The following is a 23,116-nucleotide window of genomic DNA, read 5'->3' on the forward strand; positions in this document are numbered from 1 at the left end:
CCCCACGTGGAGCCTCAGACGGGCATGTCATGTTGGCTGCGGCTCTGTGAGGCTTTTCTCCCCCTCTCTGCAAGGAAATATCGAGAGTGCAGCGTGTTTGCCCGGACGACTTACTTTTCTAGAAGATAAGACTTACTCTCAGGGTCCTCTTTCTGGCATGTTTGCATCCATCCCTCTCCAGAGCTAGTTGGTCGGAGGATAATAAACCACTATCCCTGAGTTTTTCTGTGATCCTTGCGAATATCTTGCAGATTTGTTTGGAGTACCTCTCTCTTCCGAAGCCTGTAACCTTACCTATTTGTAAAATAAATTTAAGTAACTGTTATAGATCTAAATTTCGAAGGAGGATCCTTTCTTACTCAAAACCGAACTAAAACTAAGTGACTTGATTCACAGAAATCTTAATATTGAGATGTCTAAATTGGGTGGGTTTCAGCACGTAAATGACTGTTGACAATTAATAGTCATTTTACCATCGCTGTGTCTTTACCTTGTTGTGGAAGTTGGGTTCGGACACCAGGATAATAGAATCTTCCTCTCATTTCCCCCAGATCCTTGACAGTATAACTTGATGACTTCTAATCCTAAGGAATTGCATACCTTGGTTTTCAGGTACAGCCATTTAAACAGGGTGCAGTGTATTGACAGTTCAAGGAAGTCCAGGAGTCGCGTGGATTTGTGTGCTACAATTTTGTTGTGGAAATTGTACTGTAATAATTCTCTTGGTACTGTAAGAATTTTTAATGTGGAAATTGTGCTCTGTAATGTTGTTTTTGGAAATAAAACTGTTTAAACTCTTTGGGTTAACCTTTTAAAGTAAAATAGCTGTGACAGTGGAATGTTACTTTTGAGGGTAGTGTGTTAAATCTAACTTTACAGATAAGCCAAGTGTATGTAGTAGCTGAGATTGTCTAGTTGGACACTGACTTTCAGCACATTGTCTTATGAGACACTACCTCTTAATTTATTTTACTTGTATCAACTTTAGAATAGCATGGTGCCATTTGTTTATTTTTTAATAAGTGAATTTGTTTTTAAAAATTAAAGTACTTGTAACTGCAGAATCTTGTCTTTTGCTTTTATTTTTATTTCTGTTTATAAATTTTACAGATAATACTTTCAAGTATTGGGGTGTTGGTTTTACCCTGCCCTGGAAATTAATTTGTAGTTCTTGCTTAGCAGCCAAGGAAGGGGAAAGCCTTGATTAAAGCAAGATAGCACTACAGTACACTTTAGACTCCCAAGCCTTGCTTCTGTGAATACTTTGGACAGTTCCAAGAGTTACAACCTAAAGTCAGAGCTGAGCTCAATGAAGTATCAGTGCTTGTTAAATTTTACGGGTAATTTTTGTTCGCTGAAATAATTTAGGCTTTTTTTTTCTTTTCTTTTCTGAGATGGAGTCTCACTCTGTTGCCCAGGCTGGAGTGCAGTGGCACCATCTCGGCTCACTGCAACCCTCCGCCTCCCGAGTTCAAGTGATTCTCCTGCTTCAGTCTCCCCAGTAGCTGGGATTATAGGCGCTTGCCACCACGCCCAGCCGATTTTTGTACTTTTAATAGAGACAGCGTTTTGCCATGTTGCCCAGGCTGGTTTTGAACTCCTGACCTCAGGTGATCCGACCGCCTCGGCCTCCCAAAGTGCTGGGATTACAGGCATGAGCCGCCGCGTCCGGCCAGTTTTCACATTTTATACTGCAGTGGCTATCAATAGTTTGTAACATGTGGAGTCCCTAATTTTGAAACACAGGGATTTTTTTTTTCTTCAGATTGCCTTTTTCCATTATGTGCTTAGAATTTTTCACTTCACATCCAACCAAAGCTGTGTATGAGCAGAGAAGCATAGACCTCAAGAATAGATACTGAACCTAATGGAAGAATGTAAAAAGTACCCGGTAAACAAGCTCCTTTACAGTCCTGTGGTTCATGCTGTTAGTGGTAGGCTGTGTAAATCATAATATTGAAAGTAGTGTGTTATGCAGTGTTGAAAAGGTGTATTAAACGTAAAGGTAATTGAATTCTGGATTCACCATAGAAAAACTTTTTGATGATTTGCAGAAGCATTTTGTACTTCTAATAAAGAGGAAGGGTTAAAGCAAACTTCTGCCTTTAACTGACACATTAGTTATTTGTTATCTTCTTAGGTCACTGTAACCTAGAACCTGAATTGACTGACTTAGAAAAAAAAGTATGTAGTCCTATGTTGGTCCTGAAAGGTGAGGACAGTTTTTTAATGCACCACCTCATTAAAGCATTTTATTGATCAAAATAATCTGCAGAATTGTCATGTGAAATACAGCTAGTAATTGTTACGTTGTTTCTGGATATACTTGACAGAAATCCAGGTCTTTTAACATTGGGAAAATAAGTATTATTCGTGTATTCCCATGTAACCAGTGTTAATACTATGGGCTGCACACACGGGCCTAACGAGAAAGACTGTTTAATTTTTAAGAAACAACTTTAAGTAGAAGCCCTTCCCCCCCCCCCCCCCGCCGCCAAAAAAATAGTTTGGAGGCAAAAAATCTTACTGAACTTACCTATTTTTTAATTATTGTAGTAGTACTGAAAAAGTAACTTCAGATTGTGATAAATTGAAGGATTTGACTGGGTCAGAGATGTTAGAGATTAAATGCGAATTCGCAGAATGTAATGCATCGAAATTTGCTAAGTCTGAAAGAACAGATTGGCAGGATGCTGTGGCTCACGCCTGTAATCCCAGCACTTTGGGAGGCCGAGGCGGGTGGATCATCTCAGGTTGGGAGTTCCAGACCAGCCTGGCCAACATGGTGAAACCCTGTCTCTACTAAAAATACAAAAATTAGCCAGCCGCGATGGCGGCTGCCTGTAATCCCAGCTATTCAGGAGGCTGAGGCAGGAGAATCGGTTGAACCCGGGAGGCGGAAGTTGCAGAGAGCTGAGATCGTCCCACTGCACTCCAGCCTGTGCAACAAGAGCAAAACTCCGTTTCAGAAAAAAATAATTTAATTAAAAATAAAAAAGTAACGGATGATGAAAACAGTGTATTTCATGAAGTACAGATGTGACTTAAATCACAGCGAAATAATAGACTTAATTGAGTCCCTTTGGGGTTTAAAAAAGCTAAAAGTTTAAATAAGTGCTTGGTTGGTGTGGGGCATGTGTCCTATTATGAATATTTTACAATGTTAACTTTAAGATTATAATTTAATTATAATCTTAAATCTTGTGCTACGGCTTCGCATTCTTTTGAAAGGTTAAACTTACCAAATGGATTAATACCATCAAATCTTTTTATTAAAATTGACTCTTGATTAAAATTGGAGCTTTATGTTGTTACAATTCTCCTTTATGGAAACATCACTTTTAAAAAGTCGATTTTAAAATGATATTTAGCAAAATGGAGCTACTGTTCCATAGTAGTTTAACATTTCATTGGGTTGTCTAGGGTGCATTGTTCCATTTATGAGGGGAGTGGCAACTTAACCTTTCCTTTCCTGTTACCTAGACTGGTTTGGGTAGGATATTTGTTGTAATTAAGATGTTAATGATGTTTTCATATTGATACTACCCTACAGTCACCTTTGAAACTGTTACAAGAAGAATCTAACCACCATAATCCAGCACCTTAGTTGTATAGGATTCTAACAGGATAGGATAGTCTTTATACTCCCACCTTTTCTGTATTACCGGCACAATATACGTTGTTACTAAGCCCAAGTTAAGAACTATTTATAAGAAGTGGATGGGTGTTGTTTTTAATTATGGGGAAATGGGAAATATGTACATATCCTTGATACTAGAAAAAAATGGTTACTACATTTCCAAAACTTAGTAATAAAAACCTAGTTTAAATTTAAATCACTTTGGAAGAAACCAAGAGTCTCTTTCTTTAACCTTTAATATTTTAAACCAATATTCTTAGTCCCTTGATCTGGAGCTGTAAAGATCAATCTAGATTTTTCCATTCTATCCACTGTCTTGGAAGTGAAGAAAAATACATGAAATCTCAATTATAGTAGAAGCAAAGTTTAACAAACTAATTACAGATAGTTTGAATTAGAAAAGAATTGAGAGTATGGTGATTTTTGCATTAGATTATAATTACTTCAGATAAAATCAAAGAGAATTAATAATAAAATGTTTCAGCTGTCTATACTGTCCAAAGATATTTTTGCATAAAGTTGCTAAGCTAGAGTTCTGAGGGTTATGTGGAAATAATTCTGGAAGTGATGAATTCCCACCATATGCCTGTAAAATGTTAGAATATATTTTTCTAGGGAGAAGGTTCACATTTATCATCAATTTCTCAAAGTATTGGTAATGGGCTGGGGCAGAAAGCCCAGGGTTAAGATGAGCTGTTCCATAAATTTCAAACTGAGTCATTTTGGTTTTATCTCAGTTTGGCAGTTACTAAATAGACTTAGTCAAAGGAGGATAATTGAAAAAGGACAGGCAGTCCAGGAAGAGACTAAGGATTCTTGAATACAGAAGGGACCTTTTGAACATTTACATGCCTACACACCTGAAATGTTAGTATTAACTTTTGTTTCAGTATACCATTTGAATGTGTTTATGTAGCTAATGGTATTTTGTGAGTGCTTTTCATGATCAGCAATGGCATTTGTACTGAATTACATTTTTTCTGTTAATAGGATTTAATTAAAAGTACTGTCTACAGTGTAGCTTAAATTTTGTAAACGAGAGAAAAAGTTCTGCATAAAGGTTCATGAATGTGTGGGCAGGATTAAATATACCAACCAATCCTGTTAAAAATGGCTGGGTTTTAGCTTTATATTTTGCATTCTACTGTGTCATGGTATGTACTGGTAGTAATGGTAGAAACAGAGAATCTACACACACACACACACACACACACACACACACACACAGAGAGAGAGAGACATGTCCATGTTTTAAAGCACTTAGTAATGGGAAGAGTTCTTTTTATGTATATAAAGATGTGATTTCTGATTACATTTATTACTCAATTTTCTTGAAAAGTTAAGGATGCTTAATTGTTAACAGCAGTTAGTTAAAAGCAGAAGATAGCATTTTAAGGGAGCAATAACACCATGGAATTAATCGTATCATTTGTGATTGTACTTCTTAGAAGAGGAGAATGCACAAGGAAATGGGAATTTTATATTGTAATTCAGGAATAAAATGAATTGAGTGTGTCTAAGGGCAAAAGTGATATGAAAGTACGACATACTTTCAGAGACAGGACTAGAGTATGTATTTTACTTTTAGAGTAGACTTTTGGAACATTAAAGTGTGACTTGCATTGATATAACTTTTTGATAAGAATAAACCAAATTCTGAGAAATCAGTGAGAAGACAAGGGATTCAAATGTCTTAAACAACTTGCTAGAATTGCTTTTTTTTTTTTTTTTTTTTTTTTTTTTTTGAGTCAAAGTCTTGCTCTGTCACCCAGGCTGGAGAGCAGTGACACGATCATAGCTCACTGCAGCTGCAGCCTCAACCTCCCTAGCTCAAGCAGTCCTCTCACCTCAGCCTTACAAGTAGCTGAGACTACAGGTACACACCACCACACCTAATTTTTTGTATTTTTTTTTTAAAGATCACCGTGTTGCCCGGGCTGTTCTCAAACTCCTGGGCTCAAGTGATCCACCCACCTTGGTCTCCCAAAGTGCTGAGATTATAGGCGAGAGCCAGTGCACCTGGCCCTAGAATTGCTTTTAATTTATTGATGGTAACTGTTGCCTTCAACACATTTATAAACTGTAGCAAATCTTTCTTGATTAGGTTTATTAAATCCTGTAATAATAGGTAGTGATTTTGAGTTCTTACAATATTTTAAATATAGTGGACACTCAACTTTGCACCTTTAAGTACATGAAGTGAATTCCATCTACCAACCCTGCTGTAATAGGTATATGAAAAACAAAAGCAAACTTACTGTACTTATTACATCTACTATAATACGTTATCTGAGATGTAGCTTTGATCAATGCAGATACAATCAGTTCTTTAAAAGATAAAGCCCTCCCTCAAGTATTTGTTGTAATGGAAGTTATCTTTAAAGTTTTGGTTCAGTTTTTGGATATGTGTTGTGATAATCACTTGCTGAATTGCAAAGCAGATTATTTAAGCAAATCGTTTCGGTTGAATTTCCCTCAGTATAGCAAGTACTGACTGAAGAAATTGGATGTGACCTTAGAGTGAATCTAGGGGCAAACATGACCTGAGGTTTAAAATGTCCTGTGAATGATTTCATATAGGTTCTAATCTTTTTATATATTGGGATGAACTATTTTGATAATGTAGCAATTGTATATCCTCTGAATATCCAAATAGCAATTGTGTATTCTAAGGAAACTTTTCCTACCTTGATTTTGTATCCATTGACAAGTCACTTAACGTCACTGAAAGAACTTTAGTCTCTGCATTTCTTAAGTCTTCTGAGCTACCTTACAAAATAGCTCTGAGGAGTGAGTAAGGCAGTGTATGTAAAATCATGTACAGATGAATTTCATTATTACCAAACACTAATAGAATTTCTAGAATGGCCCTGCTTTTTGTTCTCAGAAGATACTTAACGTTATATTTTGTATTTGGGATTGTCTGACATAAAAGTGTTAGATGTATTTTGTCTCCTTAGAGAGTTGTATTATATGATTGTGAAAAACTATGTATTTTAACTTAGGTTATTATTATTATTATTATTATTATTATTATTACTATTGAGACAGAGTTCACTCTGTCAACCATCCTGGAGTGCAGTGGCATGATCTCGGCTCATTGCCACCTCCACCTCCCAGATTTAAGCGATTCTCGTGCCTCAGCCTCCTGAGTAGCTGGGACTACAGGTGTGTGCCACCATGTCCAGCTAATTTAGGTAATTATTAATAGGAAAAAGCATCAAACTAGGAGTTACTAGACTTAAGGCCTTACTCTAGCCTCTAGCTCTGCTTCCACATGCCCCAGGTTTTCTTGACTGTAAGATGCAGTAGGCCTATGGTAGTTTCCTGTTGTAATGAGAATATGCTGTTGCCATTATATTTAAATCTGTTTCCAAAAGAATTTTATGTGTTTAGAGAATAGTCATTAAATCTCGAGTTAATCTCATTTGCATATTATGTAAACATAATTTGCATGGAAGTAAAGGTGCATGGATAGTTGGTTCCAGTTTAAGAAGGGTCAAGTTCTAAAAGCCAGTCTCTAAAGGATTTAAAGATATAATTGGATGCAGTAGTCAGAAAATAACTTTTATTGTCATGAGAATTTGAGATTAGAGCCAGAATTTATTATTTTTATTATTATTATTTTATTTTTTATTTTTTTTTTTGAGACAAGGTCTCCGTCTGTTGCCCAGGCTGGAGTGTAGTGGCATGATCTCGGCTCAGTGCAGCCTCAGCCTCCTGGGCTCAAGGCTCCTCCCACATTAGCCTCCTGAGTAGCTGAAACTCCAGGAGGATGCCACCATATGTTCTTATGTGGCAGTGGAACAAGATACTACAGAATTTTAGTTAGAAGGAGAAGGATAATTTTCTTTGGGTAGATGGTTAGGAAACATGTGGCCTGAAACTTGAGTGGTGGGAATGAGCTGTGGGTAGATCTGCATGAGGAACATTCCAGAGAGACCTACAGGTGCACAGAGCCTGAGCTGAAACAGGAGACCATTGTACTCAGAGCAGAGTGAGCAGGGGATTGGAGATTAGGAGATGAGGACACATACGTACTCGGGATCCAGATCAGGAAGGGATTGTTAGGCTACCATGAGAAGTTTTGACTGTTGAAATGAAGTAAGCTATTAGAGAGTTTGAGGGAGTGACATGATCTGATTTAATGGTTTTTCAAGATTATTCTGGCTACCATGTGGAGAATGAGTCATACTGGGCAAGAGTGATGATGATGGCTTTAAGTAGGGTTGGTACTAGTGGAAATGAAGAGAAATGGATGGATTTGAGATATATTTTGAGGAGCCAGAACCAACAGAACTTGCTGGTGGATTTGAATGTATTAGATGGAGAGAGAGAATCCGAGGATGAACCTCCAACTTGAGCAGCTGGATAGATGAGTGGGCCTCTTACAGAGAAGGGACAATTAGGGGTGGGGGATGTAGAAGGGATGGACTTGTTCAGTTTGAAATGTGCCTCTTTTGTCCTAATTGGATATGTGAGAATATATACATTAGAGAAGTTTGTGCTAGAAGTGTATAATTTTGAAGTCATGAGTTGGTACTATAAATCTGAGAGTCTTCCGCTTATGAATCGCATAGAATGCTGTGCTCTGGCACTCAGAGGAGGAGCTACTGAAAAGATTTTCTTCATTTTTAGAATAAAAGCATCTCAAGAAGGAAGGACGTTGGTTAACTATGTCCACTGAGAAGATGAAAGTATGGGAAAGTAATTTAATTATATGTGTGCCATTGGCATGTTTTGATGGAGTGGTGAGAAGGAAAGCCCAGCTGGAGTAGAAGAAATAATAGAAGATGAAAAAGGGGACATAGCAAGTATAGTCAACTCTTTGGAATAGCTCTGCTGTGAAAGAGAAAAAAACAGGGCTGGAGAAGCTGGAGGAGGCCCCCAGATCAGCAAATGATTTCTTTTAAAAATTAGTTACAAAGTTCCATCAGGCACAAATGAAGGCAACAAATGAAGCTGAGCCCTAGATTGACCCACTTCACTACCTTGAGAATTTTCAGATTGCAGCACAGGGAGGGGAAATCCCAAACAGACCTGGCAGCTCCTTCAGTTGAAGAAACAGAATTCAGAGTGTGGGAAGGCCTAAGTGACTTCGGAGCAGAGTACCAGGGCTGCACAGAAAAAGAGCTCCAGATATTCACAGGGTGTCCCTTTGAGTGTCTAGCTGAAAACTGATCTGATCCTGTCCATGAGGAACTTCCAAGTCTAGGGAAAAGCAACAGGAAAGAAAGAACAGTTTGGGAAGCTCATAGGGCCAAGACTGCGCTACATTCCCACTAACCAGAATGGAAAGGCCTCAATACACAGAGTATCAAGAACCCTCAGAAGGGTTATTGTCTCAGTAGTGAGGCCGAGGCCAGATTAGTTCTAAAGACTGTTCTGGACTTGCCCTAACAAAGATTGAGCACTAGCCTCAAAAGAATCAAACTAAATTTTAAGTAACTTGATTGTGTCCCAGAACAAAGGCCAAAAATGTTTAAAGGAATATTAAAATATCCTGCAACATAAAGTTCAGTGTTTAGCATCCAATAAAAAATTATCAGGCATTCATAGAAGCTGGAAAATATGGCCCATAATTAGGGAAAAAATTAACAGAGACATAGAAATAACCCAGGTAATCAAATTATAAGTATGAAATAATCCCATCCTCTCTCCTACTCAAGGACTTCATTCCTAATAACTATTTTATGTCTCTCCTGGATCCATTTAATGGAGATATTGGTTACTAATTACAACAGGAACTTTTTTTTTCCTTTGTGAAAGGAAGGCAGATAAACGAGAAAAGATGCATGTCAGTCGTTAAGAGTTGGTTATGACAGGATGAGGTAGTTTATCCTGTGGTTGTATTTTTTCTATGAGGTATGAGTGAGGTCATCACCTTGAGTGAGGGAGAACCTTCAGAGATGAGGTAGGTATAGGAAAGCTAACTTAGTAGAAAAATCTAAAAGGATTGATAGACTTGCTGAGGGCTCAATATTTGTGATCATTTAAAGTGAGACCAGTCAGCTCACTTGGGCAGTAGCATTCACTTGAGTTCCAGCACAAAGTAGGTAGATAGGGTTTGTCAAGGGTCAATGTTTGGCCAGCAAGTAGAAAGGAGGAAGACAAGGATGAAGGCATTAAAAATTAGGTAGTAGGCCAGGCACGGTGGCTCACACCTGTAATCCCAGCACTTTGGGAGGCCAAGGCGGGTGGATCATGAGCTCAGGAGTTCGAGACCAGCCTGGCCAACATGGTGAAACCCAGTCTCTACTAAAAATAACAAAAATTAACTGGACATGGTGGCGGACGCCTGTAATCCCAGCTACTCCAGAGGCTGATGCAGGAGAATTGCTTGAACCTGGGAGGTGGGGGTTGCAGTGAGCCGAGATAGTGCCATTGCGCTCCAGCCTGGACAATAAGAGCAAAACTCCGTTTCAAAAAAAAAAAAAAGGGTAGTAGATTATCATGATGGACCGTGGAATCTAAGCTGGGTAAGCAGGGAAAGAAGACATCCGGGAGCTGATGAATAGTAGAAAAGTGGTAGGACTCAATTGGGATGGAAGGCTCTGTGGAATTGATTTGTTACAGTGGGAGTGCTTGAGTGAGTGAAGAGTCAGGAGGGTGGTGGCTAAAGAGGGACATGTTTGAGTTTAAACTTCAGAGGTGGCACAATTATTAGTGAAGGCAAAATCTAGAGTATAACCATAGGAGTGGTGGCTGAGATGGAGTAGAGGAAAAGAAAGATCAGCGTGGGCGAGGAGGTCATGCTATTTCATCATTATCCATGTAAATTCTGTCATTAAAAATGATGCCAGAAGTGTGGTAGTTGAGAAAACAGTGCTGTGACTGTGACTTAAAGAGTGTATATGGCAGCTTTAGGGAGAGAGTGATGCTGTGAACTTCTGAGTGGTTGTGTTTTTTTGAAGGGACAACAAAGAAGACATGGGGTAGAACTGGCAATGGGAAGCAAGGAGAGTGGATGTGTATGCCGTCCACAAGTCTGTGGCATATGGGAAAATAAACAGCTTCTGGTTGGAAGGGCGATGGGGAGTATTGTTTCTGGAATGCACTGCCAGGCTTCAGTTAGGGCAAGATGAGGGAACACTGAAAGAAGTTGAGAATGAGTATAAAGAAGAGTTTGCTGATACATCTTTAGTCTAGACAACAGAGTGGAAGACTTTGAGACAGTCGGGAAGGATGGAAGATTGGGACAGATTAGGAGATACTGAGATTAGAATGGTGATGAGAGCCAGGGTGGTACTGTTATGTCTTGGACTCTGTTGGTAATGGTTACAAAGAATGATGGGATTTATCCAGCCAACCTCAAGTGAGCAAACAATACAAGATAACCCTCCTGCTAGATATTCTAAACTGTAGAGGACCATTCTTGCAGCTAGAAGTGGTATGATAGCCTCAAGGCAGGGCAGCTCTACTAAGTAGAAAGTGATGACCCCTTGAACTCCAAGGAGTACCTATCATTCCTGCTGCACAGTTGTATAAATATCTTCACAATGAAGGATTTTTGTACAGCACGGTTGTTTCAGGGCTCAGAAAATGGACCTTTAAGGGTTGTATTGAATATCTCAGACTTCTCCGTCCTTTGCAGTGGTTCTCAACAAGGCCTATATCATTCTTCCACCCTGGAGACATTCTGGAAATGTGTGGGGGTGCTTTGGATTGTCAGTTACTGGGAGATGCTGTAGATATTAATTAAAAATAAGAGGGGGCCTAGTAATGACATAAACCCCACCTTACAAAACAGTCTCACAAAATGACTTGACTATCCCAGAGAACATTCCAGAAGATAAAATTACAATTTATAAATTATCTGAGTCTAGGCCCTAATTTCATTTTACATGTATACAGTTTTAATATACAGTAAATTTTCCAGAAAAGCAGCTAGTGTATAAAGTAAGAGGATGTTGTACTTTTTTTGTTCAGAACTTTTGCAGGAGTTCTTACTGTTTGAAAGTCACTTCATTGGCATCACCATTTGTGGTATTTGAGTCAATAGTATATACCTGTATAAAGTGTGATTTTTTTTTTTTTTTTTTTTTTTTAGCTGTTATATTCAAAAGTCTTATCCTATCACAGCTCAAAGTCTAGAATCTCATCTAAGTTAGATTCAGGTACAGTTGGGACTTCTTGGATGTTCCTTAAGTACAGCTTCTCAAGTACAATTCCTGCTGACCTGTAAAGCCAAAGCAATATGTTACCTGGTCCTCATCCTTCCTCCAGACACTTGCCCAATATACAGTATTGGGTAAGGCTTAAGATAACCTCTATAAAACATTCCTATCAAAGCAGGGGGTGGGGGGTGCCAAGAGATAGTAGGCACAAGGGAATCCCTGGTCTGTAACAATTCTGAAATCCAATCAGGCAATCCTTGGGTGGGTCTCAATTCCTAGGTGTAATTCACCCCTGCTGTCAGCTTTGCCCTTTGGGCATGTGGTTCTTTCTCCACAGTCACCTTTCTCCATGAAAGGTAGTACATGTTTGTTTGCAGCCGACTAGTTTTCTTATCTTGCTTCTTACAACAATTTGGGGCCTCTGAAGGCTTCATTTTCCATCTGTTGTCTCTTTCAGTTCAAGCTGGCAGTGTTTCACCATATGTAACTATTTTTTAAAACTTTGTGCATCTTTTGTGAATCCTTTTGGGGTCAATCTATTAGTTGAAAATCATATACACAAATTTATTTGAGATACGCCCGTTTCTACCTTGAGCTCCTACTGAGACACAACACCCTTCTCGCAAAGCCTTATTGTCTGACTGAGATACACTGTGAAGTGCAAAATTCTAGCAGGGCTTTTGTCTGACAAAGTAGTATTCTGAGGTACTGTCTTTGGTATTTCTGAGCTCTTAACAGAAGATTTTATAGTTACTCCCATGGCTTAGTTTTTAGATCATGTTTTTCTGGCAGTGCCCTGTATTTGATCTTGGCTCAGAATCCATTTCTGAGTGTTAGCATTGTTTGCAATCTGAAGAGACTGCAAATTTTCAAAACCATCAAGTCGTTGCTCTTCTTTAAGAGGTCTTGATTTATTTTATATCTTCTCATTTTTTGCTGTATATAGCAGAAAAAGCAAGGCAGCACTTTCTAGTTGAAACTCTCCTTAGCTAAATCACTCAGTTCATTACATAAAATTTCCAGGTTTTTGTGGGGTTTTTTTTGTTGTTGTTTGTTTGTTTTTGAGACGAAGTCTCACTCTGTCGCCCAGGCTGTGGCGCGATATCGGCTCACTGCAACCTCTGCCTCCCAGGTTCAAGCGATTCTCCTGCCTCAGCCTCCTGAGTAGCTGGGACTACAGGTGCACGCCACCATGCCTGGCTAAATTTTTATTTTTAATAGAGACGGGGTTTTGCCGTGGTGGCCAGAATGGTCTCGATCTCCTGACCTCGTAATCCACCCGCCTCGGCCTCCCCAAAGTGCTGGGGTTACAGGCGTGAGCCACCGTGCCCAGCCAAAATTTCCGGTTTTTATATGACCAAAGGTCACAGTATTACTAAGCCTCGTGCCCCTTCCTAACAAGGATGCCTCCTCTTCTAGTTTCCAATAACATCTACCTCACTTTTCTGTTCTCCTTGTAGCCTTATGAAATACCATGAGACTTTTTAAAAAACAGCTTCTTAACTAAACTATCCTTAAGAGCCATGGTCTGTTTCCAAAGCCAATCCAACATTTCAGTGTTTTGTTATAGCAGTGAGGACTCCCAGTATCAACATGTGTTACTTATCTATTACTATGTAACTAATTACCCCAAAATGTAGCAGTTTAAAACAACAAACATTTGTAATCTCACAGTTTATGAGGATCAGGAATCCAGGGGCAACATCTGTTGGGTGGTTCTGACCGCTGTCTGCATAAAAGCTGTTCAGGATTGCAGTCACCTGCAGCCCTGCTTACAGGCTTGCTCACATTGTTGGCTGGAGGCCTCTGTCCCAGTTCTCTCTACTACCTTTGTGTCTTCACAGAACAAATGACTCTAGCGAGTGTGTACCAAGTAAGAGAGCATGCAAGTCTTTTATCACCCAATCTTAGAAGTGACGTGCTGTCACTTCTGCCATGTGCTGTTGGTCACACAGACCAACCCTTGTTCACTGTGTGAGGTGACTACCCAAGGGTATGAACACCAATCATCCTGCAGGCTGGCTACCACAAGCCCTCTGCTCAGTGAAGTGAACTATGCTGTGCTTCATGCTCTCTCCGTGGGCCATGCTGTCTCTCACTTCTGCCTTTACTTATACTGCCCTTTGCCCCAAATGCTTTTCCTTTCCTCTGTCTGTTCAACAAACCTGTTTGCTGTCAACTTTTATGAAGGCTTTCCAAGCCCTATCACAGCACTTTTGGAAAACAGATTCATTTATGATTGTTTCCTTTGCAACAAACCTTTTGAAAGCAAAAACTATTTTATCTTAAAGGCTTAATATTGCACTAGCACAAGTGTTTCTTGAATTAGTATTTAAATAGTTCTGTAAAAATCTAGGTAGTCAATGATAACTTTGTATTCTAAAATGGCAATCAGATACCTGTTTTGTGTTTTTCTGCCTTTGAGCTTTTGGAATGAGACTAATAAAGTAAGATTTAAGCTGTGCTTTATGGGAAGGACATGAGACATTTTAACAAACCAAAATTTTAAGCCAGAGAAAATGTTATGGCCTCCCCCAAAATGTTTTGTGAAATGCTGTGCTTAGGCCACTTGTACATCATGTTGACTTACGAGATGACTTACTCATCAAACACTTATAAACTTACATTTACAAAGTATAATGCTAAATACTGTGGAATTTACAAACGTCTTATCTGGAAGGGACTTATAATTCACATGGTAAATAAAACAGTCTGAGGTAGTCTTTTTCAAGTCCCTGTTGTATCAGAAATACTTATTTTTACTTTGGATAGTTTATATGTTATCTGTCTCTAAGTCTAATAAAACTGTGTAAACCAACTTGTAATATTAAGTTCTGGAGAAGTCATCTATTTTTTTTTTTTCATTTGAAGTGAATGTAAGTACAATAGATGATGTAAAATCAAAACCAGTTATTTTACTCTAAACTTTTATATATTAAAATTTCTTCTCTCTAATCAGAAAGTTTTGAAAAATGAAGATTTTAGTTGCAGTTACCATATTACCTGCCTTAAAGTTTTCTTTTTTTTTTTTTTTCTTTTGAGACGGAGTTTTGCTGTTTTTGCACAGGCTGGAGTTCAATGGTGCTATCTTGGCTCACTGCAACCTCCGCCTCCCAGGTTCAAGCAATTCTGCCTCAGCCTCCCAAGTAGCTGGAATTACAGGCACCCACCACCATGCCCAGTTAATTAAAGTTTCCTTTTCATTTACCATAATGGAATCTTGACACTACATATGAGACTTCTGTATGGATTTTTTTCCCTTTGTGAATGTTTCTTTGTAATGCAATTTAAAAGAAAATAGTCACTTCTTTTCCAAGAAAACACCAAATGGCGGATGACGCTGGTGCAGCGGGGGAGCCCGGAGGCCCTGGTGGCCCTGGGTTGGGGAACTGTGGTGGCTTCCGCGGAGGTTTCGGCAGTGGCATCCGGGGCCGGGGCCAAGGCCGCGGAGCTCGCAGAGGCAAGGCCGAGGATAAGGAGTGGATGCCCGTCACCAAGTTGGGCTGCTTGGTCAAGGACATGAAGATGAAGTCCCTGGAGGAGATCTATCTCTTCTCCCTACCCATTAAGGAATCGGAGATCATTGACTTTTTCCTGGGGGCGTCTCTCAAGGATGAGGATTGTGAACAAGAATTAAGGTTCAACTGAGAAAGAAATTGAAGATTATGCCAGTGCAGAAGCAGACCTGTGCCGGCCAGCGCACCAGGTTCAAGGCGTTTGTTGCTATCGGGGACTACAATGGTGGCCATGTCAGTCTGGGTGTTAAGTGCTCCAAGGAGGTGGCCACCGCCATCCGTGGGGCCATCATCCTGGCCAAGCTCTCCATTGTCCCCGTGCACAGAGGCTACTGGGGGAACAAGATCGGCCAGCCCTGCACCGTCCCTTGCAAGGTGACAGGCCGCTGCGGCTCTGTGCTGGCGCGCCTTATCCCTGCACCCAGGCGCACTGGCATCGTCTCCGCACCTGTGCCTAAGAAGCTGCTCATGATGGCTGGTATCGATGACTGCTACACCTCAGCCCGGGGCTGCACTGCCACCCTGGGCAACTTCGCCAAGGCCACCTTTGACGCCATTTCTAAGACCTACAGCCACCTGATCCCCGACCTCTGGAAGGAGACTGTATTTACCAAGTCTCCCTATCAGGAATTCACTGACCACCTCATCAAGACCCACACCAGAGTCTCCGTGCAGCGGACCCAGGCTCCAGCTGTGCCTACAACATAGGGTTTTTATACAAGAAAAATAAAGTGAATTAAGCGTGAAAAAAAGAAAAGAAAAAAGAAAATAGCAGTCTTTTTTTCTGTATACCCTGAAATATAGAGAAAACATAATATACCTTGATTCGTTTGTCTTGGAATTTTCTCTGCACTATTTTAAAGCATTCATTAAGTTTTATTTCATCTTACGTTTGAACTTCTACGCTGTGATTTTGTACAATACACATGAGATCAGACATTCTAACTTTTGTAGTGATGAAACATTTTGTTCCGCCTTTTTGGAGATGCTTTCTTTTCTGGCCTTTATATTTTTATGACTGGGGTTTTTTTTTCCATAAAATTTCTCAGTTGAACCTTAATTCTTGTTCATATCTAAAACTATTTCTCAAGGATGCATAGTACTTTGTATCACTAGCAAGAAACCAATTAATACCTATAATAATGCCCCTTTATTTGGGGGCCTAACTACCTTAAATCCTTTCTGGAATCTTAAATTTGAATAAAATCTGCAATTTCTAAGATTTGGATCCAGGATTTTTCACTAAGCAGCCTACCTTATCAATTGGGAAATAATGGAATATAATCCAGTGTGTTTGACTACTAAATAAAGTGGCATGAAACAAGATGACCACCCATCCCTAATACATGTGTGTCTTCTAAAAGGATTGCTGGGGCTGCTGGAAAGGCATACTTGTGATGTAAATGCTGTTTTTTGTTAGCTAGCTGTAACAAATGGGTGTGGGCTGCCCTTCCACTCAGCTTAATGTATTCAGATGGACTGTGAATCCAGTGGAGAAATTGGAGAACTAGGATGAAGGTGTAGACAGGCCAGCAAAAGTTTAAAATAAGTTCCAAATATTTCAGATGTTATTGTCTCTATTGCTACTTCCCTAATTCAAGGTATTGCCATCTCTTGCCTAAATTTAAGTAGCTTCCTCACTGGTCTTCCCAAGACTATAATTGCTGTCTCCCCAGTATTCTTAATACAACCAGTGGCCCTTTGAAAAAGAAAATCTCATTGTGTCACTCTTGCTAAAAACCTATGAAGAGTTCCCATTGTTTTCAAAGTAACATTATATACTAGGCTTTATGTAACCTGGCTCCTATGTCCTTTTAGTACCTCCAAAGCCTTCAAATTCGCTTCAGCCACAGAATCATTTCTCATTTATTCTCTTGCACTGAAACACCGTTCCCCTGTGGGTTGGTTTAGTAATCTCCCGCAGATCCTTCAGATCTCAGCCCAGGGTCACTTCCTAGGTATCCACTCATTATGACAGGACTGTCACAGGCTCTCATAATACCATCTTTCCTGGCAATTACTGCTGTAAATTTCCATTTTATTTATGTAGTTATTTGGTTATAGTCTCACCACATGACTAAGCTCCAAGTACCTCTAGCATTGGAGCTTAATCCCTCTAATTTTTTTAATAAATGACTGGATTGGCTTACTGTTAATTTATTCGTATGTTTCTAGTTTAGTCTATCCCAGAGCTATGTTTAGAGATTAGGAGGGACATAACTCCTATTGTAATTTAGAGTTATATGAGGATAATGATGGTTCCAGCAGAGTCTACCTCATTGGGAGCTAAAACGCTTGACGACCTGCTTCCTATAGAAAGTTGGAGACTTAAGCATACTTTTAAATCAGGTTTTTAATTCAGGGTCTGGGTTGTTTGTTGTTTGTTGGTAGCACAATTGTGCAAGCTTGTAATGTGTCTAAAAACACGTTTCCATTCAGCTCATATGCCAGTGTTCTTTACCAGATATATGTTTTATAAACGCTGCTACCAGTAATCTGTTGGGCTCTGTGTGTGTGTATTTATGTGTCTTTTTCTTTTCCTCAGAGCATTTTATTCAACTGAGAGCATTAATTGGGTGTCACAATTTTAATTGGATCTCTGCTCTGAGACTCTTCTCTTTAACCCATTGAGATGTTTTAACAGTGAATATGATGCCCATACTCTTGATTTGATTTGATACTCTTCCTTTGTTGCTCAAAGCCTTTGGTGGTTTTTAAACTTACAGCTTGGGGTCGATAAATCTTTTCTTCCAACTGTGAAAGCCTCCCCATTTTGGGGCCCTCTTCCTTTTATTCCTGCTTACAAACTCTGGTCAATTTTAAAATTTGTTTTTCTTGCAATACCAAACAGTCAAGACAACCAACATACCATTTTAATGTTAGGGTCTTTAAAATTGGCGCGTAGTGATCATACATACAATTATGTTCTGCATAGTGACGTTTCAGTCAACAGACCACATATATGACTCTGGTGTCCCCCAAAGTTGTAATAACATATTCTTACTGTACCTTTTCCATGTTTAGATATGCTTAGATCCACAAATACTATGTAGTAAGTTATACCATCTAAGTTTGTTAAGTAAATCTATAGTGTTTGCATGATACAGTCACCTAATGATGCATTTCTCAGAACACATTCCCATTATTAAGCAACGCATGGCTATATTTATGGAGTAATGTTCTATACGTGTGTACACTGTGTAATGACCAGATCATGGCAATTAACATATAGCCATGACTGTAAGCATTTATCATTTCTTTGTTGTGAGAACATTCACAATCCTTTCTTCTGGCTATTTTGAAACATATAATGTGCTGTCGTTAGCAATAGTCACTCTACTGTCCAATAGAGTACCAGAACTGACTCCTATCTGACTGTAAATTGTCCCCCTTGACCAACTTCTCCCTGTTCCCCATCCCTCCTAACATCCCCAGTTTCTGGAAAACACTGTTCTTCCCTCAACTTCTATGAGTTGTTTTGTTTTGTTGAGATTTCACATATGAATGAGATCATGTGATATTTATCTTTCTGTGTCTGGTTTATCTCACTTTAACATAGTATCTCCTAGGCTCATCTGTGTTGTAGCAAATGACAGAATTTCATCCTTTTTTGTAGCTGAATATTATTCCATTGTGAGTGTGTGTGTGTGTCACCACATTTTCTTCATTCATCTATTGATGGTAATTTACATTGATTTTTTTTTTTTTTTTTGAGGACCCTCTCCATGATGTTTCCTGTAATGGCTGTACTGATTTACATTCCCACTGACAGTGTGTGAGAGTTCTTTTTTTCTCTGCATCCTCACCAACATTTGTTACTTTTTGCCTTTCTAATAGCCGTTCTCACTTGAGTGAGGTGAAATTTCATTGTGGTGTTGATTTGCATTTTCCTGATGGTTAGTCATGATGAGCATTTTTTCCTATACCTGTTGGGAAATGTCCAGTTTTTTTAACCTCTTCCCCTAGAGCTACAGGTTTATTAAATACATTATCTACCTGCTTTTCAAATTATTATAACTGACTTTTACCAAATATTTTGTACTGCTTGTTAAGGATTGCCATCCTTCTAGCCTCTGAGAAGTTTCCTTGCTGCCTGGCCTTCAAGCCAGTGGCATATATTTTGATTTTTTTGTTATAGTAGTATCCTATCTCCAGGTACCAATTTATATTTGTTAGGATGGGCTAGCATATGCTGTGATAACCAAGAACCTCAAAATCTTAGTGGCATAAAATACACAAAGTTTTTTTTCTTATTCTTGTCACATTTTAGATCATTGTCCTGGATCAGCAGGGGAACCAGGGTGGTACAGCAGTAAACATCTCAAGCCTGGCGACAGGTGGAAGAGTGCATTGAAAGATTTCACATCTTTCACTGACGGTTAAATGCCATGGTTCAGAAGTCATATAGGTCACTTTGACTTACAATTGGCCAGAATTAGGCACCTAACCCCTCCCAGCCACAGGACAGCCAGAAAGTACAGTCATACCAGAAATTTTGATGAACAGCTCTAAAGACTAACCCTTTCAGTATTCGTTTTTGTGTATTGGAAGAGGAAGGATAAAGAAGTAGGGATATTGTAGGTTCTGTCCTACAACTCCTTGCAGTGTGTTAACTGTACTTTTGTATTTTGGAGATCTTTGAGAAGACAGATAAGAGGTGTAAATTCATCAGGCCATGTTTCATCTGTCCTGAGTTTAAGGTCTTTATCTTTCTTCCTACTATTAAAAAGTAAGTTTTGCATTCTAACCATGATTTGGTCAGACTTTAACATAAAGACCTCATTTACTTACTGGAAGGCATACTGTCGTTGATATTGTCAGACTAAAATAAATTCCTAATTAAGTACAAGTGTTGTAACACCAGGCCTCTGCTACCATTTATCACTGGAAAGAGTTAATTTGCCTTTATAGAGTTAAAAAAAAAAAAAAAAAAAAAAAACCGGCAGTGTCTGCCACAGTTTGCTGCTTTGAAATGAGATTGTGATTACTCTTTTTTTGCCTACATTTGGAAGAATCAGCCTTTTGTTCTGACCAAATTTAATGCATGATACAAACTTTTAGTATGGTTTACTTAATATTTTTGTAGGGAACATCTTAAATATTATCTGGAAACTTTATCTACTTGATATATTTTATCTCCTTCCACTCTGAAATAAGGGAATTTATGTGATGTTTATATTAGCCTCAGAACCTTTACAAGAAAAGATAAAATTTTCCTCCTTTTATGTCACGTTTTGCAACCATTGGCCCCTTCCTGTGCAAATTAAAGTTGTTAGGAATTTTCTCTTGTTTCCATAGGATTTATTTCACATAGCATTTATTTCACATAGCATTAAGCTTTAAAAATGATCCAGTGAGTTATCTCATATCCATTGTGGGGTGAGGTATGTGGTGTAAATAATCTTTGAAATGAATTATTGCTATTAATTAGAAAAGCTGTGAAAACAAGGCTTCCCAGTGACGGTAATACACACTTTTAATTTTGTTTTGTGTTTTGCAGTGTGTAGAGATCTCATTCTCTTGTACAAGTTGAAGTTTCTGACTATACTCAATATAGTATAGTGCTTGAATTTATCATAAAACGTCCTTAAGTTCTACAGTGAGAATTGATTATGTTCATAGGTTGACACTTGTTTTGTTAACAGTGACAGTCTGCCACTAAAAATTAATTCAAGGTTTTATTTATTTATTTATTTATTTTATTTTTATTTATTTATTTGTTTTTTGAGACGGAGTCTCACCCTGTCACCCCGGCTGGAGAGCAGTGGCGCGATCTCTGCTCACTGGAACAGGTTCGCCATTCTCCTGCCTCAGCCTCCCAAGTGGCTGGGACTACAGGCACCTGCCACCACGCCCAGCTAATTTTTTGTATTTTTAGTGGAGACGGGGTTTCACCGTGTTAGCCAGGATGGTCTCAATCTCCTGACCTTGTGATCCACCCACCTCGGCTTCCCAAAGTGCTGGGATTACAGGCTTGAGCCACCGTGCCTGGCTAAAATGTGTTTTTGTTTGTTTGTTTTTTAAGATTAGTAGGAGAAAGAATATATTTTAAGAAAACACAAGGTAAATTTGGAACTAAAGTTTTAAAAATTTATTTACTTATTTATTAAGTAAATAATTAAGAGTAAGATTTATTAGAGTAACTTTTTTTTTTTTGTCTTTTTTGAGACAAAGTGTCTCACTCTGTAGCCCAGGCTGGAGTGCAGTGGCACAACCTCGGCTCACTGCAGCCTGGCCTCTAGAGTTCAAGCGATTCTCCTGCCTCAGCCTCCTGAGTAGCTGGGATTATAGGCACCCGCCACCACGCCCAGCTAATTTTTTTAGAGACAGGGTTTCACTATGTTGGCCAGGCTGGTCTGGAACTCCTGACCTCAGGCGATCCACCCGCCTAGGCCTCCCAAAGTGCTGGGATTACAGGCGTGAACCACCATGCCCAGCCTAGAGTAACTATTAAGCTTATTTATTAAAGAATAACTATGCCAAGTGCAGTGGCTCACGCCTGTAATCCCAGCACTTTGGGAGGCCAAGGCAGGTGGATCATGAGGTTAGGAGGTCGAGACCATCCTGGCTAACATGGTGAAACCCTGTTTTTACTAAAAATACAAAAAAATTAGCCAGGCGTGGTGGCGGGCACCTGTAGTCCCAGCCACTTCGGAGGCTGAAGCAGGAGAATGACGTGAACCCGGGAGGCGGAGCTTGCAGTGAGCCGAGATAGTGCCACTGCTCTCCAGCCTGGGTGACAGAGCGAGACTCTGTCTCAAAAAAATAAAATTAAATTAACTATTTCTATTAACAATTTAGGCCATTAATTATTATAATTTGCGTATTAGAATAATAAATGTACCAGGAATTTATGGACATATGTTTATTTAATCCTCATGGCAACCTTTGAAGTTAGGTGGCATTTTCTGTGCTTTACCAGTAAAGAAACAGGTTGAATTGATTTCCTTAGTCAGAGAGCTAATATGTGTATGCTAGGGACCGTGCTAAGAGGTTTATGTCCATTTGTTGTTTCAGTTTCTTCTTATAATGGCAATTACCTGATTTTACTAATAAGGAAATTTGGTTTAGAAAAGTCAAGTCACAATTAGTAAACAGCAGACTTAGAATTCCAGTTCAGATTTCTGATCATTGTGTGCTGTTGAATAGTAGTATATCTTTTATATACTTAGGTACCTTCCTATTTGATAAGACTCATCTAATGAAATCAGAAACTTTGTTTCCTTACACCATGTTATACAATATAGAAGAAAAGAATTTATTGTATCAAATAATATTAAATTAGAAATTTTGAAATACTACTCTGGTAATTATAAATAAAAGGGGGTAAGCTTGAACAAACATAAAAGGACACATATTTGAACAAGAAAGTTTTGAAATTGTCAGAGTCCCTTTTATTTTTTAACCAGTCCAGGAAGATACTACCTCTATTACAAATATCAGAAATTACACTGAGGGGGATTTTGTGGTTTTAGTGAAACTTAGGGACTCCGTGAAAAGGAAGAAAATTCTGTGAGATTATTTTTAGTTTTAGTCTGAATAAGAAGAAGTACATTGTATATACTTCTCTTTTTAAAAAAATTATGGATACATAATAGTTGTACATATTTACAGGGTACATGTGATATTTTGATACAAGCATATAATGTGTAATGATCAAATCAGGGTAATTTGAGTATCCATCACCTCAAGCATTTATCATTTCTTTGTGTTGGGAACATTCCAGTTCCACTCATTTAGTTGTTTTGAAATATACAATAAATCATGGTTAAAAAAAAAAAAAGGTCTCTTTATTGTGCTGCCAAACCCTAGATCTTATTCCATCTAACTGTATATTTGTACCC

At 38.9% G+C, this 23,116-nt stretch overlaps 2 protein-coding genes across 5 annotated transcripts in view; both read left to right on the forward strand.

The window, feature by feature from the left end:
- EPC1 (enhancer of polycomb homolog 1) overlaps positions 1 to 23,116 on the forward strand; it is a 110,463-nt gene that overhangs the window by 33,157 nt on the left and 54,190 nt on the right. The gene's annotated exons all lie outside the window — the stretch shown is intronic.
- LOC116461902 (small ribosomal subunit protein uS5-like) lies at positions 14,771 to 17,336 on the forward strand. The gene is made up of 2 exons (XM_032143904.2): positions 14,771 to 15,373; positions 15,409 to 17,336. Exons 1-2 carry the CDS (start codon positions 15,085 to 15,087, stop codon positions 15,978 to 15,980), a joined length of 861 nt encoding a protein of 286 aa, XP_031999795.1. The 5' UTR covers positions 14,771 to 15,084; the 3' UTR covers positions 15,981 to 17,336.

This window comes from Hylobates moloch, unplaced genomic scaffold (assembly GCF_009828535.3).
Source record: "Hylobates moloch isolate HMO894 unplaced genomic scaffold, HMol_V3 SCAFFOLD_3, whole genome shotgun sequence".
Lineage (NCBI taxonomy): Eukaryota > Metazoa > Chordata > Mammalia > Primates > Hylobatidae > Hylobates > Hylobates moloch.